Source organism: Brachypodium distachyon, chromosome 1 (genome assembly GCF_000005505.3).
Source record: "Brachypodium distachyon strain Bd21 chromosome 1, Brachypodium_distachyon_v3.0, whole genome shotgun sequence".
NCBI lineage: Eukaryota > Viridiplantae > Streptophyta > Magnoliopsida > Poales > Poaceae > Brachypodium > Brachypodium distachyon.
In genome coordinates this window covers 68,224,493-68,249,968 of record NC_016131.3, presented here as the reverse complement: position 1 = coordinate 68,249,968, position 25,476 = coordinate 68,224,493, and the positions used below count along the sequence as shown (strand labels likewise).

The window sequence follows — 25,476 nt, the reverse complement described above, 5'->3', positions numbered from 1 at the left end:
CATGGACGGGACGCTATCGGGGAAGCTGACCTAAGAAGAAGAACGGGTGTGACAGTAAATTTGATTTACCACATTTGGGATTTGTAATTCAGATCACTACTCCATGTCCCAAATTTTGGAACAGAAGAATAGCCGAAAAACGAACTTCGTCCCAACTCGGACACAATTGCACGCAGTCACGATAGGACGATCCAGAACTATGTGAGCTTTTACTGGGGCTGTTGGTATCACGGGAAGGGAAATTTTCCGAAGTTCCGAACGCGCCACTGCAAAATACGGAACCCCCGCCCCGCCCATGAAAAACCTCAAAACCCCAACCAAACCTCGCGTCGCGCCGTTCCCCACTTTCCCTCTCGCGCTCTAGGGTTTCCCCCTCTAGTTTCCCACCGCCCATAGCCTCCCCCTCCCCGTAGAGGCGCTGCGCTCCGACAATGGCGTGGGCGGAGGACGAAGCCATTGGCCCCGACGTAGCCTCAGCGGGTCTGCACGTCTCGGAGCGGATCGGCCGCGATGCCGCCGCGCAGCCCGACCTGGAGGAGGCACTAGAGGCCTCGCGCTACGCTTCCCATCCCTACTCCTCGCACCCCAAGGAGGTAATCCCCGCGCAACCAGCCGTGTACTGTATTATAGAGGCTGTACGCGCTTGAGGCCTTCGATCTGCAGCAGCGGGTATTTTGAGCGAAGTTTTTTTGGTGTATGAGCGGAGTTTGGGGCGTGTGCTCCTGTAAGTAGCAGTAGTTTTGGAGGATTTGCAGAAGTTTTTCTAGTATTCCTATTTTGCCTGCTGGGTGAAGTTGGGGTGGGAATCCGCCAAGTGGAGGGCGAGGAGAACACAGTGGACTTGATGTCGGACCTGTTTATTTGGAGTTCGATAGAAGATTGCGGTGAAAATTTTCCATAGCAGTGGTGTATCATTTTGACAAGCTTGACTGTATGAGAAACTTTGGGCAAATGTTGTGAAATTTAAAGCGAAATTCCAGGAAATCGTTGGGAATGTTTTTGCCATGTGTAGGTTCTTCAAGGGTTTCTTTCCCCCACCTACTTGAACTCTCTGTTAGGTGTTGAGCACCCTTCATTTCGAGTGAGTAGCTACAGATTCAAGTTCTAGTCATTAGGAGAGTTAGGGGCAAATGTTTTTTCTTGTTTGTTTCTGTTGGAAGGGAGGGGTCCTGTTTTAATTCTGATACACCCCAAGTTTCACATGAAGTCTTGGAGATCTATAAAGTTTTTGCCTCGAATGCATTTTCTTGATACTGGCTAATCATGGCTGATACTAGTAAGGAGCATATGGACATCTTTCCTTACTCCTTAAGTCTGAAAAGTTGCGCATTAGCAATCATTTAAATACATTGTGACTAGCAAGGCCTTGTCTTTTCTAACATCTGTATGCGTTTGAAGTTATATAAGTTATTATGAAGATGTCACATTCTGAAACTGTTTTTTTCTTCACTTGGTGTTCCTTCCTTACTTTCAACTATATAAAATACTCTATGTTTTGTTGCAGTGGCCTCCTCTGGTGGAAGTTGCAGAAACTCGGCAGCTACCTCCTATGCTGATTGAAAGATATAATGCAGCTGCTGGTGAAGGAACAGCCCTTTGTGGAATATTTTCTGAAATACACCGGGCTTGGGCAACCGTTGACAATTCATTCTATGTCTGGCGCTTCGATAAGTGGTAATTCACTATTATTTTGTCTCCTTATGCTGACACAACTTAAGTTCAAAACAAGTACCGGTACTTTCTGATGCAAGGCTCTTTTGCATCCCAAAGCTCTTGCCATAGTTGCCAAGTACAGCGTAAGTCTTGGGCGTTCCTTTCTAATGTATATTTTTGTAGACGAGAGTTAACTGAGTGTGATTTCTCTATGAAGTGTTAATTTCTCAACACTGCTGCCACTTGTATAACTACACGATCATATATTTCTTTGACCAATTTGTCTATTGGGCGGTGTTTTTATAATTGGCCACCTAAGGCAAGTCAAGCATCCATTGTTGTCAATGTAATTGTACCGTCTTTTATTGTGTTGGTATCACATTTAGGCCACATTGCTGCATAGTAGGTGTAAAAAATAATCTTTCTATATTTACGTGTATGGCAAAGATCATGCCTTATTAGCAAAAATGTTTTCATTTTTCTATGTTGTAAAACCAAGCATAAATTATCCCACTTCTCATTAAAAGTCTAATAATAATCCCACCCTCACTGGTCATAGGCCAAATTGGCAGCTAACCATCTAATGTGTGGCATATGGTTTTTACCTGTTTACTAGGGATGGCCAATGTCAAGAGTATCATGCAGATGAGCAAGCAATTTGTGCTGTCGGGCTTGCTAGAGCAAAGCCTGGGATTTTTGTTGAAGCAATTCAATACATTTTAGTTTTAGCAACTCCCGTGGAGGTAAGCATGCTTTGTGAGCTCTCTTGAATTTGCAATATATGTGCATGCTAAACTTGAACAACGCCTCATACTTTTGTGTTGTTGACTTGTCGTGCAAAATCTGAGGATGTGCAGGTTACGTTGACATATATATTATTCTTACATTTACTATATTTTCATAAAAAGTGGACCAGTAAATTAAATTGGAACTGAAAGTAATTCGAAAAACCTCTGACAAATAAAGTTTGGAAAGGCTGGATGACCAAATTTATTCTTCCCACTAACCCATTTTCTCGTACATATCAAGCTAGAACTGAAACTTGGTGGTTTTCCACGGCGCTTGATTAGTGGTTCACTTTGGTGAACTAAATGACGGTCACCCCGCAAAAATTATGTTCATTCCAAACAGGGCCTCTATTTATACATAGAAATATGCGTTGCAGTGAATTATAATAGTATCAGCATGGACCTTACTAAATAATCCAAACCAATCATTAATTTCTCCCTCTCTCTGCCAAGGTTTTGCATTCTCAACATTTTTGTGTGAAATCAAACATTGGCCTTTTAGACTACAGTATGCTTCTTTGTTAGTAACAAATAATCCGCAAACAGCTATGATGATACTGATACGGATAGTTACCAGCCGAACCATTCAGAATTACTGATATGTTCTGAGTTCATTTAAGTGGATCCTTTCTGCTATTTTTTTTTGTTTTTCCATTTAAGCACCATGCAGATGTTATTGCTGTCCCATTTTAATTAAGACGGTTGGTTTATGGCTGCTACTATCACTGTGAGGACTGAGAATGCTATATGTAGCTTCTTTCTTGGAGCTGTTAGACATCACAGAAAAGTCTCCTGGAATTGATGTTGATATAAAAGCAAATTCTCTGCTTATGAAGATGTTTTCTTTTCCCCTTTATTGATCGGCATTTATTGTTGTGGACCTTCAAATCTTGCAAGCCTTTTTACATGAATTCCTATTTAGGATTCTTATTTCGTAGCCAATATACACTCACCTACATCTGTTGTGTCAGCTGATACTTGTTGGAGTTTGCTGTTCTGCTAGTGCTGACGGAGCAGATCCATACGCTGAGCTTTCATTGCAACCTTTACCCGAGTACATGATTTCTACTGATGGTGTCACAATGACGTGCATCACATGTACAGATAAGGGTCAAATTTTCCTGTCCGGACGTGATGGGCATATATATGAATTGCAATACACAACTGGTTCAGGCTGGCGTAAACGCTGCCGTAAAGTCTGCCTTACCACTGGTTTAGGCAGTCTTCTTTCCAGGTATCAACTGTAAAACCAGAAATCTGACCCTTTGCTTTGCTTCTTGTGTGGTCACCCACTTATTCAGCCAACATGATTTTCAGATGGGTCCTGCCAAATGCATTTAAATTCTCAGCCGTTGATCCTATTGTGGATATGGTTATTGATGAGGAGAGGAACACTATATATGCACGCACAGAAGGCATGAAATTGCAACTATTTGATTTAGGAGCTAATGGTGATGGTCCTTTAAAAAAGATCACTGAAGAAAAGAACCTTGTTGATCCACGAGATGCACCTTATGGTGGTCGGAGGCCTAATGCACCAAGGGCTGTAAGATCCCCAAAACCGTCGATTATATGCATCTCACCTTTATCGGCCATGGAATCAAAATGGCTCCATGCTGTTGCTGTTTTATCAGATGGCAAGAGATTGTTCATTTCTACCTCAGGTGGAAGCAGTTCTTCAGTTGGACTGAACAATGGTTTGCAGAGGCCAAGCTGTTTAAAAATTGTTGCAACTAGGCCTTCTCCACCTCTAGGTGTTGGTGGTGGACTCACATTTGGTGCTGTTTCTGCTGCTGGCAGAGCTCAGCCTGAGGATCTGGCACTGAAAGTGGAGTCTGCTTTCTATTCTGCCGGTGCTCTTATAATGTCAGATTCATCTGCTACAGCTATGTCCTCCCTTCTAGCTGTGCAGAAAGATTCAGCTGCCCAATTATCCCTCCCTAGCACCTTTGCATCAGCTTCTAGAAGCTCTAGGGCTCTTCGGGAGACGGTCTCTGCTTTGCCTGTTGAGGGTCGGATGCTTTGCGCCTCCGATGTTTTCCCGCTTCCAGATGCTGCTTCAATCATGCAGTCTTTATATGCCGATGTTGAATGCTTTTCAGCTTTCAGGAAACCTTCTGAGAAGGCTTCTATAAAACTGTGGGCCAAAGGGGATCTTCCTACCCAACATATCTTACCTCGGAGGAGGATTGTAGTATTCAATACAATGGGTTTGATGGAAGTGGTTTTTAACAGGCCTGTTGACATCCTAAGAAAATTGTTTGATGGGAACACCCTGAGATCACAAATAGAAGAGTTTTTTAACCGTTTTGGTGCTGGAGAGGCTTCAGCAATGTGCTTAATGCTAGCTGCAAAGTTACTTTATGCTGAAGATAGTCTGATCAGCAATGCAGTTTCTGAGAAAGCTGCTGAAGCATTTGAGGACCCTGGACTTGTTGGGATGCCTCAACTTAATGGCACTACTGCTCTGTCTAACACTCGAACTCAGGCTGGAGGCTTTAGTATGGGACAAGTTGTTCAGGAAGCAGAACCTTTGTTTTCTGGTGCATATGAAGGGCTTTGCTTATGCTCATCGAGGCTGTTGTATCCTGTGTGGGAACTTCCAGTTATGGTGGTTCGAGGATTGCTAGGTCCGAACGATCACGGGGATGGTGTGGTTGTTTGCAGGCTTTCTACTGGTGCCATGAAGGTTCTCGAGAGTAAGATTCATTCATTGGAAACGTTTTTGAGGTCCAGAAGAAACAAGAGAAGAGGACTTTACGGGTATGTTGCTGGCCTGGGAGATTCTGGCTCCATACTGTACAAAACAGGGCCAATCATTGGCACTGGTGTCTGTAACAACGGAAAGAGCCCCTACCGCATTAGAGATACGGACTCTGCAGATCAATCTGCATCGAATAAGAAGCCTCGGTCGCTTTATACATCCGCAGAGCTAGCTGCTATGGAGGTAACGTTTCTTAAATCAGTTATTTGCTCAATATTTTATCGCATGTTCTGAGGAGAAAATCTTAACTTATTTGCTCAATATTTTATTTTGATAAACAGGTGAGGGCAATTGAGTGTCTTCGGCGGTTGCTTCGTAGATCTGGGGAAGCACTCATTCTGCTTCAACTTATCTGTCAGCATAATGTTGCTCGCTTGGTTCAGACACTAGGCAGTGATTTGCGCAAGAAGTTAGTTCAATTAACGTTTCATCAGTTGGTATGTTCTGAGGACGGCGACCAGCTTGCGATGCGGCTTATTTCTTCACTCATGGAGGTATCATTCTCCTTCCTGCCCAAACCGCCAACAAAAAACAGGAACGACATTGGTAATTCCTCCCACATTTTAATTTATATCTGTATTTTTACGTGTGATTTTTGCAGTACTATGTTGGTCCAGAGGGCAGAGGAACTGTTGATGAGATCAGCACTAAACTGAGGGAGGGCTGTCCTAGCTACTTCAACGAGTCAGATTATAAGTATTACTCAGCAGTGGAATTTCTTGAGAGAGCATCTATGACAAACAATCATGATGAGAGAGATGTTCTTGCTAGAGATGCCTTCAATCTCTTGACCAAAATTCCAGACTCTGCTGATTTGAGTGCTATATGCAAGAGATTCGAGAACCTACGGTTAGTTGGATACTGAATTATCTTGTACATAACAAATGAAATCTATAAATCCTGAACACTTGGATTTCTTCTGTCTGCGAAAGCTGATAATTTCTTTATTTGTTGGATGTGAGTTCAGATTCTATGAGGCTGTAGTGCGGTTGCCGCTACAGAAAGCTCAAGCCCTTGATTCCAATGCTGATGTTATCAATGGGCAAATTGATGCAAGGCATCATGATACTATAACTGCACAGCGTGTACAATGCTATGAAATTGTTATGAATGCTCTGCGTACCCTCAAAGGTGCTGGACGAAGTGGGGCACCTGGTCCAGTGATTGCCCTTGATCCAGCTTCTCGAAGCAAATGTATCAAACAGATTATTCAGCTAAGTGTCCAGTGGCCGGACACAGTTTTCCACGAGCATCTTTACAGGACACTTATTGAGCTCGGTCTGGATAATGAACTTTTGGAGTATGGAGGCCCTGATTTGGTTGCTTTTCTTCAGAGTGCTGGTCGGAAGCATCAAGAAGAGGTGAATCCTAATAACGACCTGGTATTGCTAGAGATGTATTTGGCATGTTAGCTAAAGGGGAAATTTGGTTGATGTGTTGGACCAGAAGGCCTTGTCCTAGGTTGCCAGTTATCTATCTGAATATCTTGTATTTTACGTAGTCTTTCCTGCATTTTGGCTTGGGCTGGTGGCTTTGTGGATCCTACAGGCTCCACTACTGCCTTCCTCTTTTCCCTTGTCCTTTATTGTCCCTTCAGGACCCATGCATCTTAATAAAATAGGAACTGAAACTATTAGCATGATTTCACTTGCTTAATATCCTGTTTATTGTTAACCAAAAAGTTGCATGATTTGGTTAGGTTTGTGTGGCTTGCCCATATGTTGTCTAAAATCAGTAAGATCCAATCATTCCAAGTCAAAATACCTTTAAATTCTGGCTATATGATTACTTCCATAGAAATACCTTCGTGTTTGCTAGATCTTTCCAAGTCATCAATTGGGTACATATCAATACATCATCACAACTCATACTTGCCAAGACATGTATGTTGTGCTATCCTGATCAGCTCTTTTTTCTCTGCAAGGTTCGAGGAGCTCCTAGGCCGGCTGATTTAGGCGCACCTATTTCTACCACTCAAACAAAGTATCTTGAGCTCCTAGCTAGATACTATGTTCTCAAGGGTGAACATATTGCTGCTGCCAGGATGCTATTGATATTGGCAGAAAGGCAGTGCTCCAATGTAGAAGAAGCTCCTGTTCTTGATCAGAGGTCTCCAGATTTTGGTTCTGCTTTCTTCGTTTACCTCCGTATGGTCGATGCTCTATATGGATTGACACCTTTCTTTTTTTGGAATCCAGGTATCAATATCTGAGCAATGCGGTGCTACAGGCCAAAAGTGCAGGCATTGCGGCTGATTCATCGAGAAATCCTATTGATAGTAGTACGGTTGATCTACTTGAAGGCAAACTTGCAGTGCTTCGGTTCCAAATGCAAATAAAACAAGAATTGGAGTCTATGGCTTCGCAGCTTGAAACTATCCCAGGCAGTTTTGAATCATCCAGTGACCCCTTTCCTCATGATAATATTCTAGCTGATGCGGAGTCTGCCAAAGTTGCCAAGGACAAGGCGAAAGAGCTTTCACTTAATCTTAAAAGTATTACTCAACTATACAATGACTATGCAGTTCCATTTAATCTTTGGGAGGTACGATTTTCTGTGTCTTATTGAATTACCCCTTGCCCTGTGTTGGTCAAATTAATGTGCTTCATTGAATCTGAATGATCACACAATCCCAAAGTTATATAACAATCACATCCACATCCTTTCTTTTGCTCTCCCTAATTAAGTGCCTTATTGGACAATCAATATTTTCTTGGAATATTATTACTGAAATAGGAGACCTCCCTCGTTGGATCACAGCCTTGTTACATGATGCACCAAAATCTCTCAGTTCATTGACTAAATTTCAACTCTTGCCTTGGCCGGGTGTTTAGCTACTAGTAATTGGGAAATGAACTTCTCAACATCCATACTTTCATTTGAAGTTGCTGAAGCAATTCAACCTTGCATTTTCTACTGATATCTCCATGTGCATTTCTCATATGCACCTAAATTTTGTACCCTAATCAGGATTAAAGTTATGCACTAAAGTTGAATGAGATATTCATTCCTGTGCACTGTATGATCATGCTGGCTTATGATTACAAAGAGAAGTGTATTACTAGGAAATCATTCTGTTTTTCCCCTCAATAAATCAATGAATGGTGCTGTGCAGCAAGTTTGGCAACTTTTGGAACAAAAGAAATGTGAAACCATGCAGCGAACCTGGCACACTTGTTTGTATATTGTGTTTGTCTTTCCGTGGGTTGTTGGGTCATGCATTAGTTAGGAGTGCCTTTTACTTGGTTTGGGTAATTCTTACATAATTTCTCGTTGGCTTAATATCCTGCTTGTTGTTAGGTTTGCCTGGAAATGCTCAACTTTGCAAATTACTCTGGAGACGCTGATAGCAAAATTGTTCGGGAAATTTGGGCCCGACTCCTTGACCAGACACTTACAAGAGGTGGTGTTGCAGAAGCATGTTCTGTGGTGAAGAGAGTTGGTTCAAAACTTGATCCTGCAGATGGAGCTTGTTTACCTTTGGATATAATATGCCTTCATCTTGAGAAAGCTGCATTGGTAATGTGTAGATGTCATCTTAAATGTATTTTCATGCTTAGCACTGGTGCATTTCACAGGGGGATTTATATATGATTATGCTTGTGTATACAGGATAGGTTAAGTTCAGGAGAAGAATTAGTTGGTGATGAGGATGTCGCAAGAGCCCTTCTTGGAGCCTGTAAAGGTCTAGCGGAACCCGTGCTTGCTGTGTATGATCAACTGTTATCGAATGGTGCAATTGTGCCCTCACTTAATCTGAAGCTGCGCCTTCTAAGATCAGTTCTTGCAATCCTTCGTGAATGGGGAATGTCGGTCATTACACATAAGCTGGGCACCACAACTGCTGGGGCTTCATTCTTTCAGGATGGAACATTTTCGCTGAATCAAACAGGGTCTTTAAATCAAGGAGTTCGAGATAAAATAATTAGTTTAGCCAACAGGTAAGTAAATTTTGTATCTATGGCATGTTTGCAAAGTTCTCTTCCATTACTAGTGTTTTTATGGTCCAGTAAGATTAATTACTAAAATCTGTAAATAGGCATCTAGCTGGCATAGTATCATACTGGACCTTTACATGTCCCAGTTATCTTTTTGGTTAATATGCTAATCAGCAAGCAACCATGTATTGTGAAATTAAGGTTCGGTGTGCTGTTGCTGAATTATGCTATGTTTAATTTAGTAAGCTGTTGTGGAAAAATAACTTCCTTTTTGGCTAACCAGATTATATTTTACAGCTCAAATACTGCAAACTATAAACATTATACTTACCATATAGTTAGATATATCTATCTATCCTATTTTTATGTTAGCCAGAACGAGAATTCATACTCCTTTTCTTCAGATTATACCAAAGGCATATAGCCAAAATTCTGCTTTAACAAAACTGGATTATCGTAATCCACAGCAATGCAAGAACAACCTAAAAGTGAAGGACTGTTCTTTCAACAGCTAGGATTTGAATTATGTGATGGGAAATTTCATTTCTATATTTATCATGTATTTTTATTTGATCTATTGTATGCTGTCATAATTTCCTAATCCTTGTCAGGGTCACAATTACAAATCCTGTTTGTTCACACGTTCTATTTCACTGTTGCCTCTTGTAAATCATGTAACTACATAATTCTACGTCCTTAATTGTTTTTTGCATCTTCAGGTATATGACTGAGGTGAGGCGATTAAACCTGCCACAGAACCAAACAGATAATGTCTACCGAGGTTTCCGCGACCTAGAGGAGAAGTTATTATCTCCTTATTAGCCATTTTTTTATGTCTTCTGGACATTGTAAAGTTTGGGGTGTGCATTTGTTGTTGTACCAGTATGGGGAATAAAGCCAGATATGATCAAGGGCATGGTCACTCGAACGCTGCTATTCCTTTAGTGGATTTTTGTGCAAGGTCCCAAGAATGCTTTCGAGGGACCAGGTGATATGTAGCAGCAGAACCAGACTGTACACGCAGCAACCCACTGTATCTTCTAGAAGCCGGTCTGGTTCTGAAAAGTTGCTCCCTGAATCGGGAAAAGAGCGGGGCAGTGAACCTTCATGAAGATCTCTCTTTGTTGCACCGCAAGTAGTTGCCATGTGTTATGTTATTTGTACCATGCGGCTGTACAGTTCCATAGTTAACGATTCTTCAAGTTAGTCGTTCTGTAATGTTCTTAGTTGGAACATCATTTCGAAAGCTTGTGATATGTCACATGTGACGTGGAACACCTATTTCTTTTTGGATATCTCCACATGAAATTGTTAAGATCTAAGATTTTTTGCTGCTATCGGGCACATGGTTTCCAAACATTTTTGGTACCTATCAATTCTATATGAGCATTAAAGCATTTGGAACAAGCTATGAAGATATCCAATGTTAATGTGCCCAATCTTCCTTTTGGTTGAAAGAACTCGTTAACTATCATGTTCTATTTAGTCCCTTGTTTTCTCAAGTGTACATATGACACGAGATCATTACGTCTGTATTGGAAAAGTTAGCTCGTCGCTATCTCCGTATGTATATATCGATGTACTCCCTCCGGCTGAAATTACTTGTCGAAATATTACATGCATACAGATGTTTTTTAAATATAAATACATCCATATTTGGACACATTTTAGACGATTAATATGGGTCGGAGGGAGTAATCTATATAAACATAATAGGACATTATACCATAAAAATATTTTTTAGTAAATATAAATATATTACAGTACATAATAAATAATAAATTATAATAAATAATAAACTGCACTTAGTATGTAATAAAAATATATCCAAATATTTCATATGCATACATACACTAGTTATATGGAAAAATATGTGTAACAAAAACATAGCATTATATACCACCTTATACATATACTTACATATATGTAAACATCTAATACTATTTCGATTTCTTTTTACTTGTACATGCAACCATTTAAAATAAATTAAGCTAGGGCGACAAAGTGCTACTTGACTGTCATTTTCGTATTTCCATTACAATTAGTTGTATCACTCGTTCAATCTTTCTTCAATCTCTACCTAGCTCCATCACCCTCGTCCAATAGGATGGTAGCACTAGAACTGTTTACTTCGAAAATAATCATTGTAAAATAATTAACTACTCCCTCCGATCCTAATTAATTGTCGAAATATTACATGTACCTAGACACATTTTAGACATAGATACATTCATATTTGGGCAAATTTGAGACAATTAATATGGCTCGAAGGGAGTAGGTTTTAAGACTTGAGCCAGGCCACCGTGTTGCTTTGCACTAGCTCGTGTGCACCCTATAGGGAAGTGACGGTTGCTGAGTAATTATTTTGCAACAGACTTCGAATATAACTACACATATACTCTCTTCATTCAAAATGTACGGCATATAACTTTAATTGGCTGTCAATTTTTTAGTAAGTCTGACTGCCTTATAACGAAAAACATCAACATCTATGTTGACAAACATTAGATTCATTGTATAATATTCTGTGTTATACGCCGTATGTGTTGATATTTTTAGCTATATAAGTTTGGTCAAGCTTTCGAAAAGTTTGACATTCAACACAAGTCATACGCCATACATTTTGAAACAGAGTAAGTATAATTTTCGTATACTTTATAATAGTTACGTACGTACCTGTGTACAGTACTTGTATTTTATTCATTACTAAATACAAAAGCACACATATATACAATGTAATTCTATATAAACTATAAAGAGTTCAAACAAACAGAATTTGGAATAATTAAGTGTGCAATTCTGTTGCCATCCAAATGCTAAAATTGGAACTGATCTCCATTTCTAGTTCCAGTTTTCGATTCCCATTCAGGAATCAAACAAAGCCTTCGGAAATTTTACAACTACTAGGCAGAAACGGGTCAAGGCTATAAACAAACCAACTAAGTGTTTCAACGTTTTGGCCACTTGAGCAAACTGACTCTTTTTTGTATTGAGGGTAGCAAGCGGACTTTGTATGACATGGTTATTCCCCTACGTAATCAATTAGTTCATATTGTCCATCAATATTATTATTTCATATTGTTCTCTTCTTCCAATTCCTTCATTATCTGCTGTGATTCGCCTAGCAGATCCTGCAGCTGCGGTGCATCCAAGGGATTGCGCTGAATAATAAGGATGAGGCTACTCAAGCATCTAACATAGTGCTGCCTCACAGCCTTTGACACAATGTTCCGTGTATGAGGCTGCAACAACAAATATCACGTTAAAATGGCTATTTAGATATATAGTTCCTACTGACAAAAGACCTAATTAAACAGAAAGGCTGATACATCATTGAGTGCATCTTAACGAATATGAAAAGTATGGATAAGAATCTAACACATACCTCATTGTAAAGTGAAATACACTTGCGCAAAGCCTGTTCAACATGCTGATAATCAAACTGCGACGAAGAGATCCTCAAGTCAGCTAAGTTACCAAAGGTAAATTAGGCATGAATAACAAAACATAGGGAATTTGATCAAGTATATGCCTTATATACTTGACACAATCTGAAGTCTGGAATTTCCAACTTCAGATTGTTTTTTCTTTCAGTCAAAAAAAAACAAAACAATCTGAAGTCTGGAAGTTCCAACTTCCAACCATAGAGCAAAAGTTTGCCATACATATATGACAAAACAATAACCTCGATGAGCCATTACAATTAGTGCCTGAATATTTTCGAAGAAATTTATCAATCTATAAATCTTAGTAGCATTTCCCCATTGATGAAATAAGCATTTAGAGCAATGAGTCTCATCCCACCCACCGCAAACAAATTTTAGAGAATCGTTTGGGTTGACCCACTGAGAACAATAGAACATATTCGTTATATCTGAATAAATCAACATACACTACTCAAGCAAAAGATAAATGAAGAAAGTGTACATTAGTAGTCAAGTTGATAAATGTACATGATCTAGTAAATCCAACATGCGTCAGTGGTATATCGGACCTTTTCAAATTTATTTTTATAATAGATGCGCAATGTGGTATATTGAACACCTAGGAGGTGTTTATCTGGCCATATGAATAGCCGGCATGTGTCTGATAAGCGCAGAACATCAATTTTGAAGTATCCATGCTTCATATGTTCCAGAGGAAGCCTTAGCAAGAGTACCCACTTCTAGAGCAAACATTGTTATATTAGAGACAAACAAATAAATGGTGCAATTATTCAAACATTGCCATGAAGCCTTGGAAAAGTACCGCTGGTGCCTGTATTCTTCTTGCAGCTTCAATAAGTCCAACAACTTCAAGTGCTTGCAACTAAAATAACAGTGTTATCAATTAAAAAAATGCATAAATCTACCTAATTAGGAAGATAAGAAAAACACTATTCATAAATTAAAGTCAAACATTTCACAATCCTAGCTACAATACTGCCCTCAGGCTATGAATTGAGTCAAGGATGCTGGGAAGCTCATTCTCATGTGCACCATTTTTGATATGATGCATATGTTTGTCATACCTTCATGAAACATTCATTTGCCATAATATTCAAATGCATGCAGTTCTATGCTAACAGGACTCAAAAGGAAAGGGAACATGCGGCAAGCACAAAACCCCACAAGAAAGGTAAGGCATGCTGATTTAAATGAAAACTTGATGGTAACTTTGATCAACTATCTGAGGCACAAATTTTTAATTAAAATGCAATCCATACAATACTGAGAATCATTAATCTAATTGATTCTTAATCATTGGAGAGAAAACTAAATATAAACGAAAGCAGGGGAAGAAAAATGCTTAAGAATGGCAAAAAAAAGGGTCAAGCATCATGAACAGGATAGCATATAACAAGACATATCCCTCAGGGTTTAGTAGCGAACATACAAGTACAGCTGTTGCCGCGATCCGCTCTATTTCCATAGCAAATCTGCTGTTCAGTTTTTTCTGATCTTTCCTCAAAGGATTCAATATTGCTTCTGTTATCCTACCATGATGGAAAATCTAAGACTTCAGTAAGATTCAAGCTATTCATTACACTACCTCCATGTAGTATACTAGGTAATAAATGTCAGGAACATGTTTAATGCAACATCATAAAAGAAATAACTCGAGTATAGAATAGCAATGAAGTATAGCGTCTGTCAAGCAGACCCGTAAGATTAGATACCACCTTTTTCTATTTAAAATTTCCAAGTCGAAATTTCACAAATGGAAGAGTACAAGAAATTACATTTTAATGGTAACTAAAAAAATGTGACACCAGCAAATTTTGTGGCAAAATCAAAGGCGCCAATCGGGAGAATAATTTCAAATTTGAGAGAAATCACTTAAGAATTCACTACAGCATGAGTATATGACATCTTAAAAACAAAACCTCCTACTGATGGGCTGAATGGGAATATGGAGATAAAAAACATCGAAACACATAAAAAATGGAGCTAAATGGAATACCTTATTGAATCATTGACAAGTTGTTTTGCCTTGACAAGGTTAGATCTAGACAGGTCATTGTTCACTTTGATATCACTAACAATTTGAAGCAAAGTTAGCCTTGCCAAGTGCACTAATATACCTGCTACCTGTAACAATGACACCAACATACAACAGGTAAGCAACCACTGATATAATGTGATTGTTTCAACTTTCTTTTTGTTAAGTTTTCAAAACCCAAATCAGGACTGGCTCCAGCTAGGTGGTGGGTATTAGGTTCCAGGCTTCTAGCCCGTAGCAGTATGGGCCAAACCAGTCATCATATATACATACTATCAGATAGAACAAAGAATTCAAACACTTGCGTGCACGTTCTCTAAAAAACTTTACAAAGGGATCTTAAGATACATAATTTTAAGAAGGCGGAGTTTCGATGTAACAAAGCATATACAAGTGTGGCCATTTAAGATAACTGGTCACTATGGTTTCATCTAGTAACACAAGATGGCATTCTGTTATAAATCGAAAATCTGCTCAAAAGCCATATAAGCAGCCGACCTGAAAATGGTCTTCGGAGAGAATCTTTTTTCTGACTGAGAGGCATCTAAACATCATAAAGCAGTGAAAGCTGTTAAGAAAACTTCAAAAAATTGGCCAAATAACCTAATGAACAACATTTTTACCTTTCCAATATTTCTTCTGGTTCCTTCAACTTCCCCATGGTTTGAAGAGTAAAACTTAACGTTTCGGCTGCGATTGTAGTATCCAATGAATCCCATCCCTATCAAACAGTTCCACACATATATATTTCAGTAGTTTCTGTAGGGATGATATGGTAAGCTTTGGTCAAGAGTGGTTATCCTTGTCCCCTTTTCCTTTTCTGTCTTTGTCAGCTTTTATTCTAGTTCCTATATGTTTTATCAGAAATTTTGTGGACTTTCAGTTGGACTAGAACAGAATATGTGATGGCAACACTATTTCAAAGAATTTCTACTATTTGAAATGTCATTCAGTAGTCAAGGATCATTGCGACGCTATTTTGTGGTAGAATTTCAACCAATTGAAATGTCAAGGATCATTGTGACACTATTTCACTAAATTAGCAAATAGGACTCTATTTCACTAAATCTGCACATTTAGGGTCATTGTGACACTGTTTTGCTGAATTTGCACATCTAGTACACGTGATGAGTTGGGCAAGAGCTGAAGCGAGACATTGTTGCCACAGTGCATTTAACATGTCACTTTGTGATATGTGCTTGAAGACACTTGACCCTGCACCAGTACTTGCTTGCTAACTTATAGTTAGTCTTTCAAGAAAGCTCAAAAATGAATTTGCATCTCAATGCATTGATAGAAGAATAAGAGGTTATTTACAAGCTCAAAAGTCCAAGACAACTTAGGGAATGAATGATACATTGTCCCTCCACTTAGCCACCCCACCCAACCTTGAATAAATAAATGAGTAAATAAGACCTGTGTTTAGGCCAAAGATAGTGCAGAACTCAGCAAGAAATCAGTGTGACCAACTCAAGCACCAATTTAAGGCCCGGATTACGTACATGATCAATTTCACACTATAGTCTACAGAAGAAACAACATAGGACTAAAGCTATATGCGCATACCTTCGAAAGTTCCAGACTATGTAATATCTTCCTTTGCAAATTTTCAGCTTCAGCCAGTCGACCTAACTTCACCAACTCCTGAAAAAATGGCATATTAAAAGCAAGTATCAAGTCACAAAAAATGTAGTACAAAATAAAGTAAAATCACGAACTAGATCAGAAAACAGAACAGAAGCAGTGTTGTAAGACACATCATGTTATTTCTTCACATTAAGAGCAGCATTATTATCACATTGCAATTTATGTTCTTATAAAATGCAACTTTGTGGCATACACGTCATGTGTCCATTTATAAACATCAACGTACAGCACCAAAAGTAAGGGGTATCGGACCAAACTAGTCTTTCTGTGTGCCGAGACTAGAACTCAAAGGAGCTCTAGGCTCTCCTGTTGAGTTTATTCAAGATGAGATAAGGTGAGTTACACACCCCATGGAGGGAATATTTAGGGTATGTTTGGCCAAAATGGACAATTTTTTTGTTTTGTTTGGATGGTAGCCATTGTTTTTTTGTCGACTCTAGTTCATTTTTCTTGCCAAAGTTGTCCAACTCACACGCAAGCAAAAAGTTGGCCAATATTTTGGCTAGCTAACTTTTTGGTAGAGGGCTCAATCCAAACACACCCTTATAGCCTTAGGGTCCATGATAAATGACCATGGATGCCCTTTGGTGAGAGGGTAAAATGGTAAGATTCCCTAAATTACTAAGGGGGCCTTCCTCTTCTTCTTGCCCTTGAGTCCTTTTCCTCACAACCAGGTCCTTTTCGTTCATTTAGGTCCCTCTCTTGAATTGTTGATTTGCTTGATTTATTGGCTCGTCTGACTTGACAAATCCTTGTTGGCACTTGACCGGATGAAGATTTTCTTTGACTTGGTCTTCGCCATGTAGGATTTACAGCCCGGTCCAGATAAGGAATTTATTATATCCCAACAACAGTAGAAACCCCTATGCATAAGTTTGGAAAGTCGAAGGGTCACTGAGAGCTAAGAGATCTTCCATAGTAGGTGCTTACCATAGAGAGAAACCTCATCCTTTGTATGCAAGTAGGTGATTCACCAAGTCCAGCTTCCTAAGTTAATCCTGATTAAACCCTTCCATGTAAATAAAAATAGACTGAAATCTACTCTGAAATGGTAAGCGTACCTCCAGTATCCTAATAGATTCTCGAATAAGAGCTTCTGCATCTTTTCCTTTTCTTTGTTGACTTAACACCTGAGAACAGAAAAATAAATTAGTTTTTCTGACGGAACACAAATAGAGAGTTCGAAAAGGCATTTCCCTGGTACAAAATTTCCATCTATTTATGAGAAAGGAACCAGCAAAAGGAGGGAAATGCTCAAGAAAACACAGTTTAGAGTGAGCTCAGAAGGGTACATATGAAAGCACTTCATGGAACAACGAAATACAGTTCTATGCGGCAGAACACGTGCAACCGTCTGCGCTTCATGCCTTCATGGTGATATAAAACTTAGCTTCACAGAGAGAAAAACACATCACTTCTATAAATCATGAACTATGATCTATACAGGTAGAGCCATTGAGTTTTATTTCATAGCTGATCAACAGCATCGACGCCATGTTTTCTCAAGTATTCTCAGAAGGCATTCTAATCTAATCGTTCATATGCCACATATGCCAAACTTGCGTAGGTAAGGAAGCACTTTTCAATTAGTATCCCATTGATTAATATCAATTTAATTTACATAGTTTCCACCAAACAGTACCACAACATCAGATATGCTTAATGAGTACATATTTCCTTTTCTCTTCCCTCAAAGCATGTGGGGCTCAGGGTGTTGTATCTGGCCCAGTGCCTAGGAAGTAGGAAAGGAAATAGATAGTTTCTACCAAGCAGTATACACCTTTTGTTAGCCTATGGGTTTCAGGCCTAATTTATTTAGACATATGCCCGTTGGATCTGGTTTTCACCTAATTAACTGGGTAATTCTATTCTTCACACTAAAATGCAGATGTCCCGGGCTTCAAGAGAGACGTCTTTCTAAAAAAGAGAGAATACACAGGAGTAACTTATACAGCAATAAAGTAGTTGTACCTTGGCAAGAAGGTACATTGTATTTGCATAATCTGGGTGACCAAGCCCCATCACACGTCCTTGTATCTACATGAGAAGTTAAACCGATGAATGTCAGAACGACAAAACTAAACTTACCTCACCCCGAATATATATTATTTCTGTACAAAAGCTAGACCATACAATATCCAGCCAGATCAGTAATTGATATGTATCACCTAACAAATATTTGATGATTAAAAGAAAATGAATAAAACTAGAATCAGCAGAATACGACACAAGATGGAAAACGGCATTACAGTAGTTCTTCGATGAAACATCAATACAGTATTGAGTATTCACATGGAACAAAAGCTAAACTTTTCATTCATACACAAGATCTCTGATGCTTGGTGATGCTGGCCTTCGACAGTGACTTGGAAGAACAGCTAAACTTTTCATTCATACATATCATCAATTTACATGTGCTATCCTTCAGTTTGCTTGTATTTCCAATGTGCCATGACAAAAATGACGATATATTTCTATGATGGCATACCATTTAGTTTGCTTACTTGCCATGTGTGAATAAAAGATAATGATGTGCACGGCCAGAGAAAGTAGTGTACTGCTTAATCAAATGGTATTATTATGAATTATCTTAGTGGCATAGGTGACACATGAGATTCAAAGAACGAATTTCAAACATGCCAAGAAAAACTGAAAAAGGAAGCTGAAAAGTTAATATTCGATACCTTCAAAGCACGCTGCAAAAAAAAGAAACAAGAGAAACAGAAAATGATATAAGAAGCAAGTTAGACTGATGAAAACATGCAAAAATCACGGAAATAATGCAATAATTATATTGAGAATTACAATGCATGTTTTTTTTCTTTTCAAGGTTCTTACTGTAGAATATTGTTCCACAAGCAGTCTCTTACTCACTTTAATCGCACATCGTCAGAAGGACAGCAACTCAAATAAGTAGTGAGGCTCAAATTAATAAATTATAACAGCAAGATAGAAAGGCACCATGCTGATGCTTTCATCCAGCAAATGAGTATCGACATGTGAACTTTTGCAGTGTTGTGGATTCCATGTTTCTTTACGAAATTTTATGACATAATGATACCATGCCACTATGGTGCTACTGTTGCTTAAGAAATCCTTTACTTCATATGTTCGGTTTTCCTGGGCCTAGGGAAATGTTCATAAAATATGCAAGTTGGAACTAGATGGTGCATTATTCATGTCTGCCAAGATTAATGAAAAATGACTACATCATTGTTTCCAGCAGGATAAAAGAACTACATATTAAGGTAAGCAGCAGGACATGGTACTCTTTCCGTGAAAACCATTGCCTACTAGATGTTACATCTTTTTGCTAGAATAGTAGGGGAGTCCAACTGGGCTACTACATGACATTTCTCTTTAAAACTTTTCAAATAGCATATCATAAATAATTACAAAAGGATTAAAACATAACACAAAAAGGTTCCCCAGGTCACAACAGTCAACAGGTACCTCATAACATGTCTGAGCTTGATCAAATCTGCGTTGAATATGATAATGTTGTCCAAGATTACGCAAAGCTGCTCCAACCCTACAAGAGGCATCTAAAATAGCTTTATGCAATTAAAAAATTAAGGTAATTGTCCAACATAGGTAATTTAGATGAAACATAATAAGCATGGTAGGGATGCATGATACGCACAATGTAATGCAAACAAATATCATGTCACCTATGCATCCCTTTCTATCCACTAAAGTTCAACCCTAACACTAGGCTTTTGCCCTTGAGATATAACCTTATTTTACCGAATCAGAAGACAAAAGTTACTAAACAATAATACAGAACAAAATCTAATCTGAAGTACCGTATATCATCAGGTCCAAATGATTGCTCCAGGATTTCAATTGCCTCCACATATAATGGCTCAGCTTTCTCATACTCCTTTCTTAACCTATAAAACTCCGCCTGCAAATTAGCATAATTTATAAACAATGAAAAAAGGGAATGTCACTTCATGCAAGACTAGCATTAAGAGAGGTCACACAAGCCAGAACCTGGCCTACCTATTTAAATTTGTAGACAAAAACCATTTGAGTGCCAGTGTGTATAGGCAACCCATACAACTTAGCATACTTGTCAGATTGAAAGAGTACAATGGTATATGAGGGATTTGGTACAAGATAACAACAAGTCTGGTCATTTAAAGTAGTTTGGTTGAGAGAGCTTAAGTGGTTACTGGTGTCATGGAGAATACAAGATATAAGGCAAGAATGGACTTCACGTAAATATTCGTACATGTACTGAATCTAAAATACAGTGCACGGAATCTAATGTTGACACACCCGAAGTGTTTGGAATACAAAACATAAAAATTAACAAGCAAGAGTTCTTTAGTTGACTTATCAGAGTATTTAATTCAATTGGTGGTCATATTCTATATAGCATTAAGTTATCAGTACCCCACCTCTGTAGCGCTTACATGGTATAGAGCCTTATGTGCAGTTTAACAATCACAAAAATAGACATAGTTATGTGTATAAATTCAGGTGGATTTACCAGGTAACTAAGCCGATAAGTATATGTAACCTTGTCAAACTTTACCACATATGCCAAACTTGCGCAGGTAAGGCTGACAAAATCTGTGCACACTTCAGCATCCCTAACAGATTCTTGCCACACCTTTTGAGTCTATGACATGCGGAACCCAGCTGTCAGGAAAGGAATGTTGCCTAGGGCGTGGCCGCGGATGAAACCCATACCTAACTTGGTCAAGCTTGCCTAACTAATGTCGTAAAGTTTGTCCATGAACCCAAACAGGCACTAAAACTCATAATCTAGTTTATGGACTTAGGTGTACTGCAGTTCCATTATTTAGAGAGGAAAACAGAATGTTACTCAATCTTCAGTTCATAGTCAGTGATAACACTTGCCAAGTTGTTCAGTGCCGATGCAGCATGTGGATCTCCCAGTCCAAATCCTTCTTTAGCTTCATGTAAGGCTGCCTTGAAGAACTTCTCAGCTTCATCTAGTTCTCCCTAGAAAATAGAAAATGGATATGATACGCTAAGAGTGACTGTAACTTAAAGGTCGAATGCAGAGTAAGATTAACTAAAGATGCACCTCTCCTTTCCTCCTCTCATAATTCACAATCCAGGCATCATCAAGGTGTTAAAAACTTCCACTGGGCATATGGTATACATAATCATACTTAATGTAAATGTTCAATAGTTCCATGGTTTCCTAATTGAAGCAAGTTTTGGAATATGTACTTATGAGCCAAACCAAAGCTTTCAAGAAATAGCAATAAAAATTATCATGACATATTACAATTAAGTTTCAGTATAGCAACACTAAACTAGTTTAATGACATGCTAAGCCTTCCGGTTCCACATAGTTTAATGAGAAACTAAGGGTTTGTTGAGGAATAGTTATTCCATTGTACAAATATATAGGACGGAAGGTATAATACAGTTGAGCAAGTTTTGGAATATGTACTTATGAGCCAAACCTAAGCCAGGCCCATTCAGGGACCCACCAACCTTTTTGGGAGTACCCTATGGGGCCAAAAGAAAACCTTGAAAGATAGATGGAAGGTATAATACAGGTTCCACTCATATCAGGCTAGGACACCTGCCCAGCGCGACATGGAGTTTTACAAGGATGCGCGGAGTAAGCGCCATACCGCACATATAAAAGGGTGGCCAGGGGTCCACAAGGTTCCAGAGCCTACAATCTACAACAGATCCAAACCCGCCGAGTCATCCCGACTCAGCAGATACCCCCCATTGTAAACACTTCTGTACTCTGAGTTCCGGATAATATAAACAAGGCAGGAGTAGGGCTATTACCGTTTCCCCCACATTCAAACAAACCATGTACGAGGACCATACTGTACTGAGGACAATATTTCATCCCTCGACATGTGGACCAAACAGGTTACATGAAATAGGTCAGAATCATGGACCAAAGCACTAGGGTTATTCTCTCTAGGTTATGGTATACCAAGATAATTGTGGCCAATTTTTGGAGAATGCATATAAAAAAGGGGGATTATGTTTGAACAAAGGGGGAAACTATAAAAAGTATGTTTTTGCTCAGAAAGATAATGCCAAAAGGTGGTTGAGATGAAGCTATGGGTAACATGATACACGTTTTTCTCTCAGAAAGATAATGCCAAAAGGTGGTTCAGATAAAGTTATGGATATGTGATACTTGCTTTCAGGAAAAAATCTCGGGCTTTATCAGTGAAGATTCTCCATTTGACCGTGTGTTCATTTGATATCACTGAACCATCTTCAATCCGGTGTAGACTAGTAACATTTGCATCAGCTTTCTCACTTATTGTAGATGCTGGAGCAGCTGAGTCATCCTGAGCCAATACACAGTTGTTGCCAAGGCCAAGAAAAAAAGCTGTAACAAGATCAAAGTTAGGACCGAACAGTGTCTAGTATGAGTTTTACTTCATAAGTCAGAAAGTAAAATCCTAATGAGCTTCAAAACCATAGTGTGGGAACACAATTAAGTTCGGAAAAATGAGGGGAAAAGTTGCGAGGCTTTTGTAATAGCACCATGTTGGTTGTCGATGGGCAGCATACCTAATTTAGTTTGATCTCCAAAAAAAATAACTAGTTTAGAAGTTGGGAAGTTCCAATCCTTGTAGCTTTTGTAAATGTGAATGCTCTTTACAGTCTTGCATTCCCATAATCGGTAGTTTGGAGCATGGGTTTGGAGGTACTAGAGCCTAGTTCTAACATCTCTGGCCTGATGGACACTGGTGTGTTAAGGATTGACAGACATGGGCAAATTCACAGAACCATCGGTTGTACGCTGAAGATGCATGTGAACTTATGGGAATAGCCCCATATCGGTTGTGGAAGGGCAATGACCTAATTTAGACAACCCAATTATAATTCTGAATTAAGTGGGTGTTCTTTCAATATCTGGGTTGTACCTTGTACATTTTTCATTGACAGGAGCAGGACTGCGATTTTTGTATCTATCAGAAATAAACTGCAGCAAAAGTTTGTTTTGTGGTGTGCAGGCAATTGATCATTAGTCGCCTTTGTAACTTAGCTTGTAACCAATGGGAGAGAGAATGTCCGAACTCATGAAAAGGTATATGAATTATTGCACATGTGTTGGGAGAGAGTGGGCTATCACCAGATAATTTGCTTGTGTCTTGTTTCTTTGTATGCACAGTTAGCTTGTTTCTCAATCACTAAGCTAGACCTGTGACCTGTCTCAACTCTTTTCCTACACCTCACCCAGATGCTGAGATTGCATATGGCATACACTTCTTAGTAGCAAGCGATATACCATATACTACTCACTCCTTTACATCTCCAAAATAATGAAATTTCAATATACAAGGCCTTTCTCGTCCCCCACAAACTCTCATCTCAAACCAACCAATGCATGTTCTTTTGATTTTTTGACCAACCAATGCATGAAGAAGAGAGGTAGTTTTTTTTGAAAGTGGGTTAAGAAGAGAGGTAGTTAACACATGGGATTGAATGCTTGGTCTAACACTTATTAGATACTCCTTGGTTATAGTAATTTTAGAGATGAGACTTGTACACCCGAAAGGAGGTACTATTGTAGATACCCTTAAACTAACAATTGTCTCCATGTCTTGTACTCCCTCCGTCCGGAAATAAGTGACTTGGATTATTCTTATACAAATCCAAGTCACTTATTTCCGAACGGAGGGAGGTACTAAAATTTATGAATTAGGTAACTTTTAAGCAGTGTGCAATGAATATAAAGGTGAGGGTTCAGATATCTGACCTGCCTGTCCAATCAGTATAGCGCCAAACGTTGAACCCAACCGCCGATTAAAACTATAACTGGAGTTACCATCATTAGAACCTGAGGGAGAAAATCATGATTCTGTTAAAATGATGATGACTGGGGAACACGAGTAACATCTCTATTAGTTGCACTAGAAAAATAGCAGAAGAACAAATTAAATTTAAAAGTCAATTCAGAACAGTTTACAAAAAGCACTACTCTCACATTCATTGACAATTGATATCAAATACACACAAACTTTGGGAAAGAGGGCACAGGTTCATCAACATTTGGGGGAATATGATGAATTCGCCCAATTCTACTCTTAGTTGCCTCACCTGTCACTCAATGTACCTATGAAAACAATCGAAGGCAACATCATCGCAGTTTTTTTCTCATTAAGTCCACGCCATAATACAAACATAGAGTGAAATCACACGATCCAATCGCTCAAACCCGCTAAAAGTGTATCACTCCATCTAGGTACAGACACGGGGGAACTGCTCACCTGAGATGGAGGCCACGGCGGGTAGGTGGAAGCTCCTAGAAGATGACGCGGCGGCTAGACGGACGTTCCGCATGAGCAAGAGCAGCCGCCGCTGCGACATGTTTGATGCCTGAACAGTGGCGGAGCTATAAAAAAATCATGGGCAGGCCAGGCAAAAGGAGGACTCAAAATTTTGTTCTGAATCATACCACTTCACTAAACAAAATTCATGAAATTGATAAATTGCAAAGTAGGGATTTGAGGAAAGAAAGAAAAATATCTAGATAGAGAAATTGGGGAAGAGGAGGGCAGAAGTGGAGGAGGGGCAGCGGGCGCACGGCAGTAGTGGGGGAGGGGCAGCACGCAGCAGGCGTAGGGCAGTAACTGAACCAACGTATGTGATTGAAATTGGGGAAGAGGAGGTAAGGCAGCAAGCCAGCAACCGACTGCTACTGCGGGGGACGAACAGCGGAGGCGTGCAGGGCCGGGCGACGCGCGCGGCGGAGCAGCAGGGGCGGCGGGCGCGGCGAGGCGAGGCGGAGCAGGGCAGCGGGCCCGGCCCAGGTGGCGCAGCGGGGCGAGCAGCGAGGGCGTGCTAAATTCTTGTCTCACCTGTGAGCACGCGGCGAGCGGTGCGACGCGCGGCAAGTGGTGTGGGATGCGGCCTGCGAAGCCAAGGTCGACGGAGGCGGCCGGATTTCGCGGCGAGCCGTCCGGTGTGGCGGCGGCCGGCCGGCCGGGAGGTAGTGGCGACGGCGAGTCAGAACGAGCTGTGTGGCGGGTGGCGGCGCGGAATCTGTGAGGAGACTCTCCACACTTGGGCCACGTACGATGTTGGGCTGGGCGCTTGGGCCGCTGGGGAATGGGGGTACGTAAGTACGTTGGGCCACGTACGATCAGGTTTTCTGGTTACCGAGATTATCTTGATTCTCAAAAAAAAAAAGGTTAACCGAGATTAAAACCAAACGACCGCCTCAGGTTCGGTC

The 25,476-nt window shown here is 39.8% G+C and overlaps 2 protein-coding genes across 5 annotated transcripts; one reads left to right on the top strand and one right to left on the bottom strand.

Moving 5' to 3' along the window:
* The first annotated feature begins 300 nt into the window (after positions 1–300).
* Positions 301–10,552, top strand: LOC100822271 (nuclear pore complex protein NUP155). The gene is made up of 13 exons (XM_003558409.4): positions 301–593; positions 1,505–1,674; positions 2,270–2,396; positions 3,413–3,675; positions 3,759–5,388; positions 5,487–5,699; positions 5,807–6,054; positions 6,173–6,566; positions 7,130–7,314; positions 7,404–7,749; positions 8,506–8,724; positions 8,818–9,146; positions 9,863–10,552. Exons 1-13 carry the CDS (start codon positions 432–434, stop codon positions 9,963–9,965), a joined length of 4,389 nt encoding a protein of 1,462 aa, XP_003558457.1. The 5' UTR covers positions 301–431; the 3' UTR covers positions 9,966–10,552.
* A 1,316-nt stretch (positions 10,553–11,868) lies between these two features.
* On the bottom strand, positions 11,869–25,286 carry LOC100840492 (kinesin light chain 3). Of its 4 annotated transcripts, none has more exons than XM_014897508.2 (20): positions 25,103–25,286; positions 24,512–24,636; positions 24,001–24,081; positions 22,430–22,623; positions 21,144–21,248; positions 20,078–20,178; positions 19,725–19,803; positions 18,956–18,967; positions 18,243–18,308; positions 17,333–17,401; positions 17,202–17,258; positions 16,191–16,268; positions 15,248–15,345; positions 15,123–15,168; positions 14,586–14,713; positions 14,019–14,118; positions 13,392–13,451; positions 13,138–13,308; positions 12,529–12,585; positions 11,869–12,385 (listed from the first exon to the last, which is right to left on the bottom strand). In XM_014897508.2, exons 2-20 carry the CDS (start codon positions 24,609–24,611, stop codon positions 12,212–12,214), a joined length of 1,776 nt encoding a protein of 591 aa, XP_014752994.1. In that variant the 5' UTR covers positions 24,612–24,636; positions 25,103–25,286; the 3' UTR covers positions 11,869–12,211. The 4 variants fall into 4 exon arrangements, with proteins under 4 accessions (XP_014752994.1, XP_014752996.1, XP_014752995.1 ...); XM_014897510.2 differs by having other exon boundaries at positions 13,138–13,305; XM_014897509.2 differs by having other exon boundaries at positions 24,512–24,620.
* Between the last annotated feature and the right edge of the window lie 190 nt (positions 25,287–25,476).

Coding starts and splice junctions, on each gene's coding strand:
- LOC100840492 (XM_014897508.2), bottom strand. CDS start 24,611: ATGTCGCAGCGGCGGCTGCTCTTGCTCATGCGGAACGTCCGTCTAGCC. Junction 19,804..20,077: donor TTTGGACCTGATGATATACG/GTACTTCAGATT, acceptor TGCCTCTTGTAG/GGTTGGAGCAGCTTTGCGTA. Junction 15,169..15,247: donor CCAGAAGAAATATTGGAAAG/GTAAAAATGTTG, acceptor TATGATGTTTAG/ATGCCTCTCAGTCAGAAAAA.
- LOC100822271 (XM_003558409.4), top strand. CDS start 432: ATGGCGTGGGCGGAGGACGAAGCCATTGGCCCCGACGTAGCCTCAGCG. Junction 1,675..2,269: donor GTCTGGCGCTTCGATAAGTG/GTAATTCACTAT, acceptor CCTGTTTACTAG/GGATGGCCAATGTCAAGAGT. Junction 3,676..3,758: donor TTAGGCAGTCTTCTTTCCAG/GTATCAACTGTA, acceptor CATGATTTTCAG/ATGGGTCCTGCCAAATGCAT.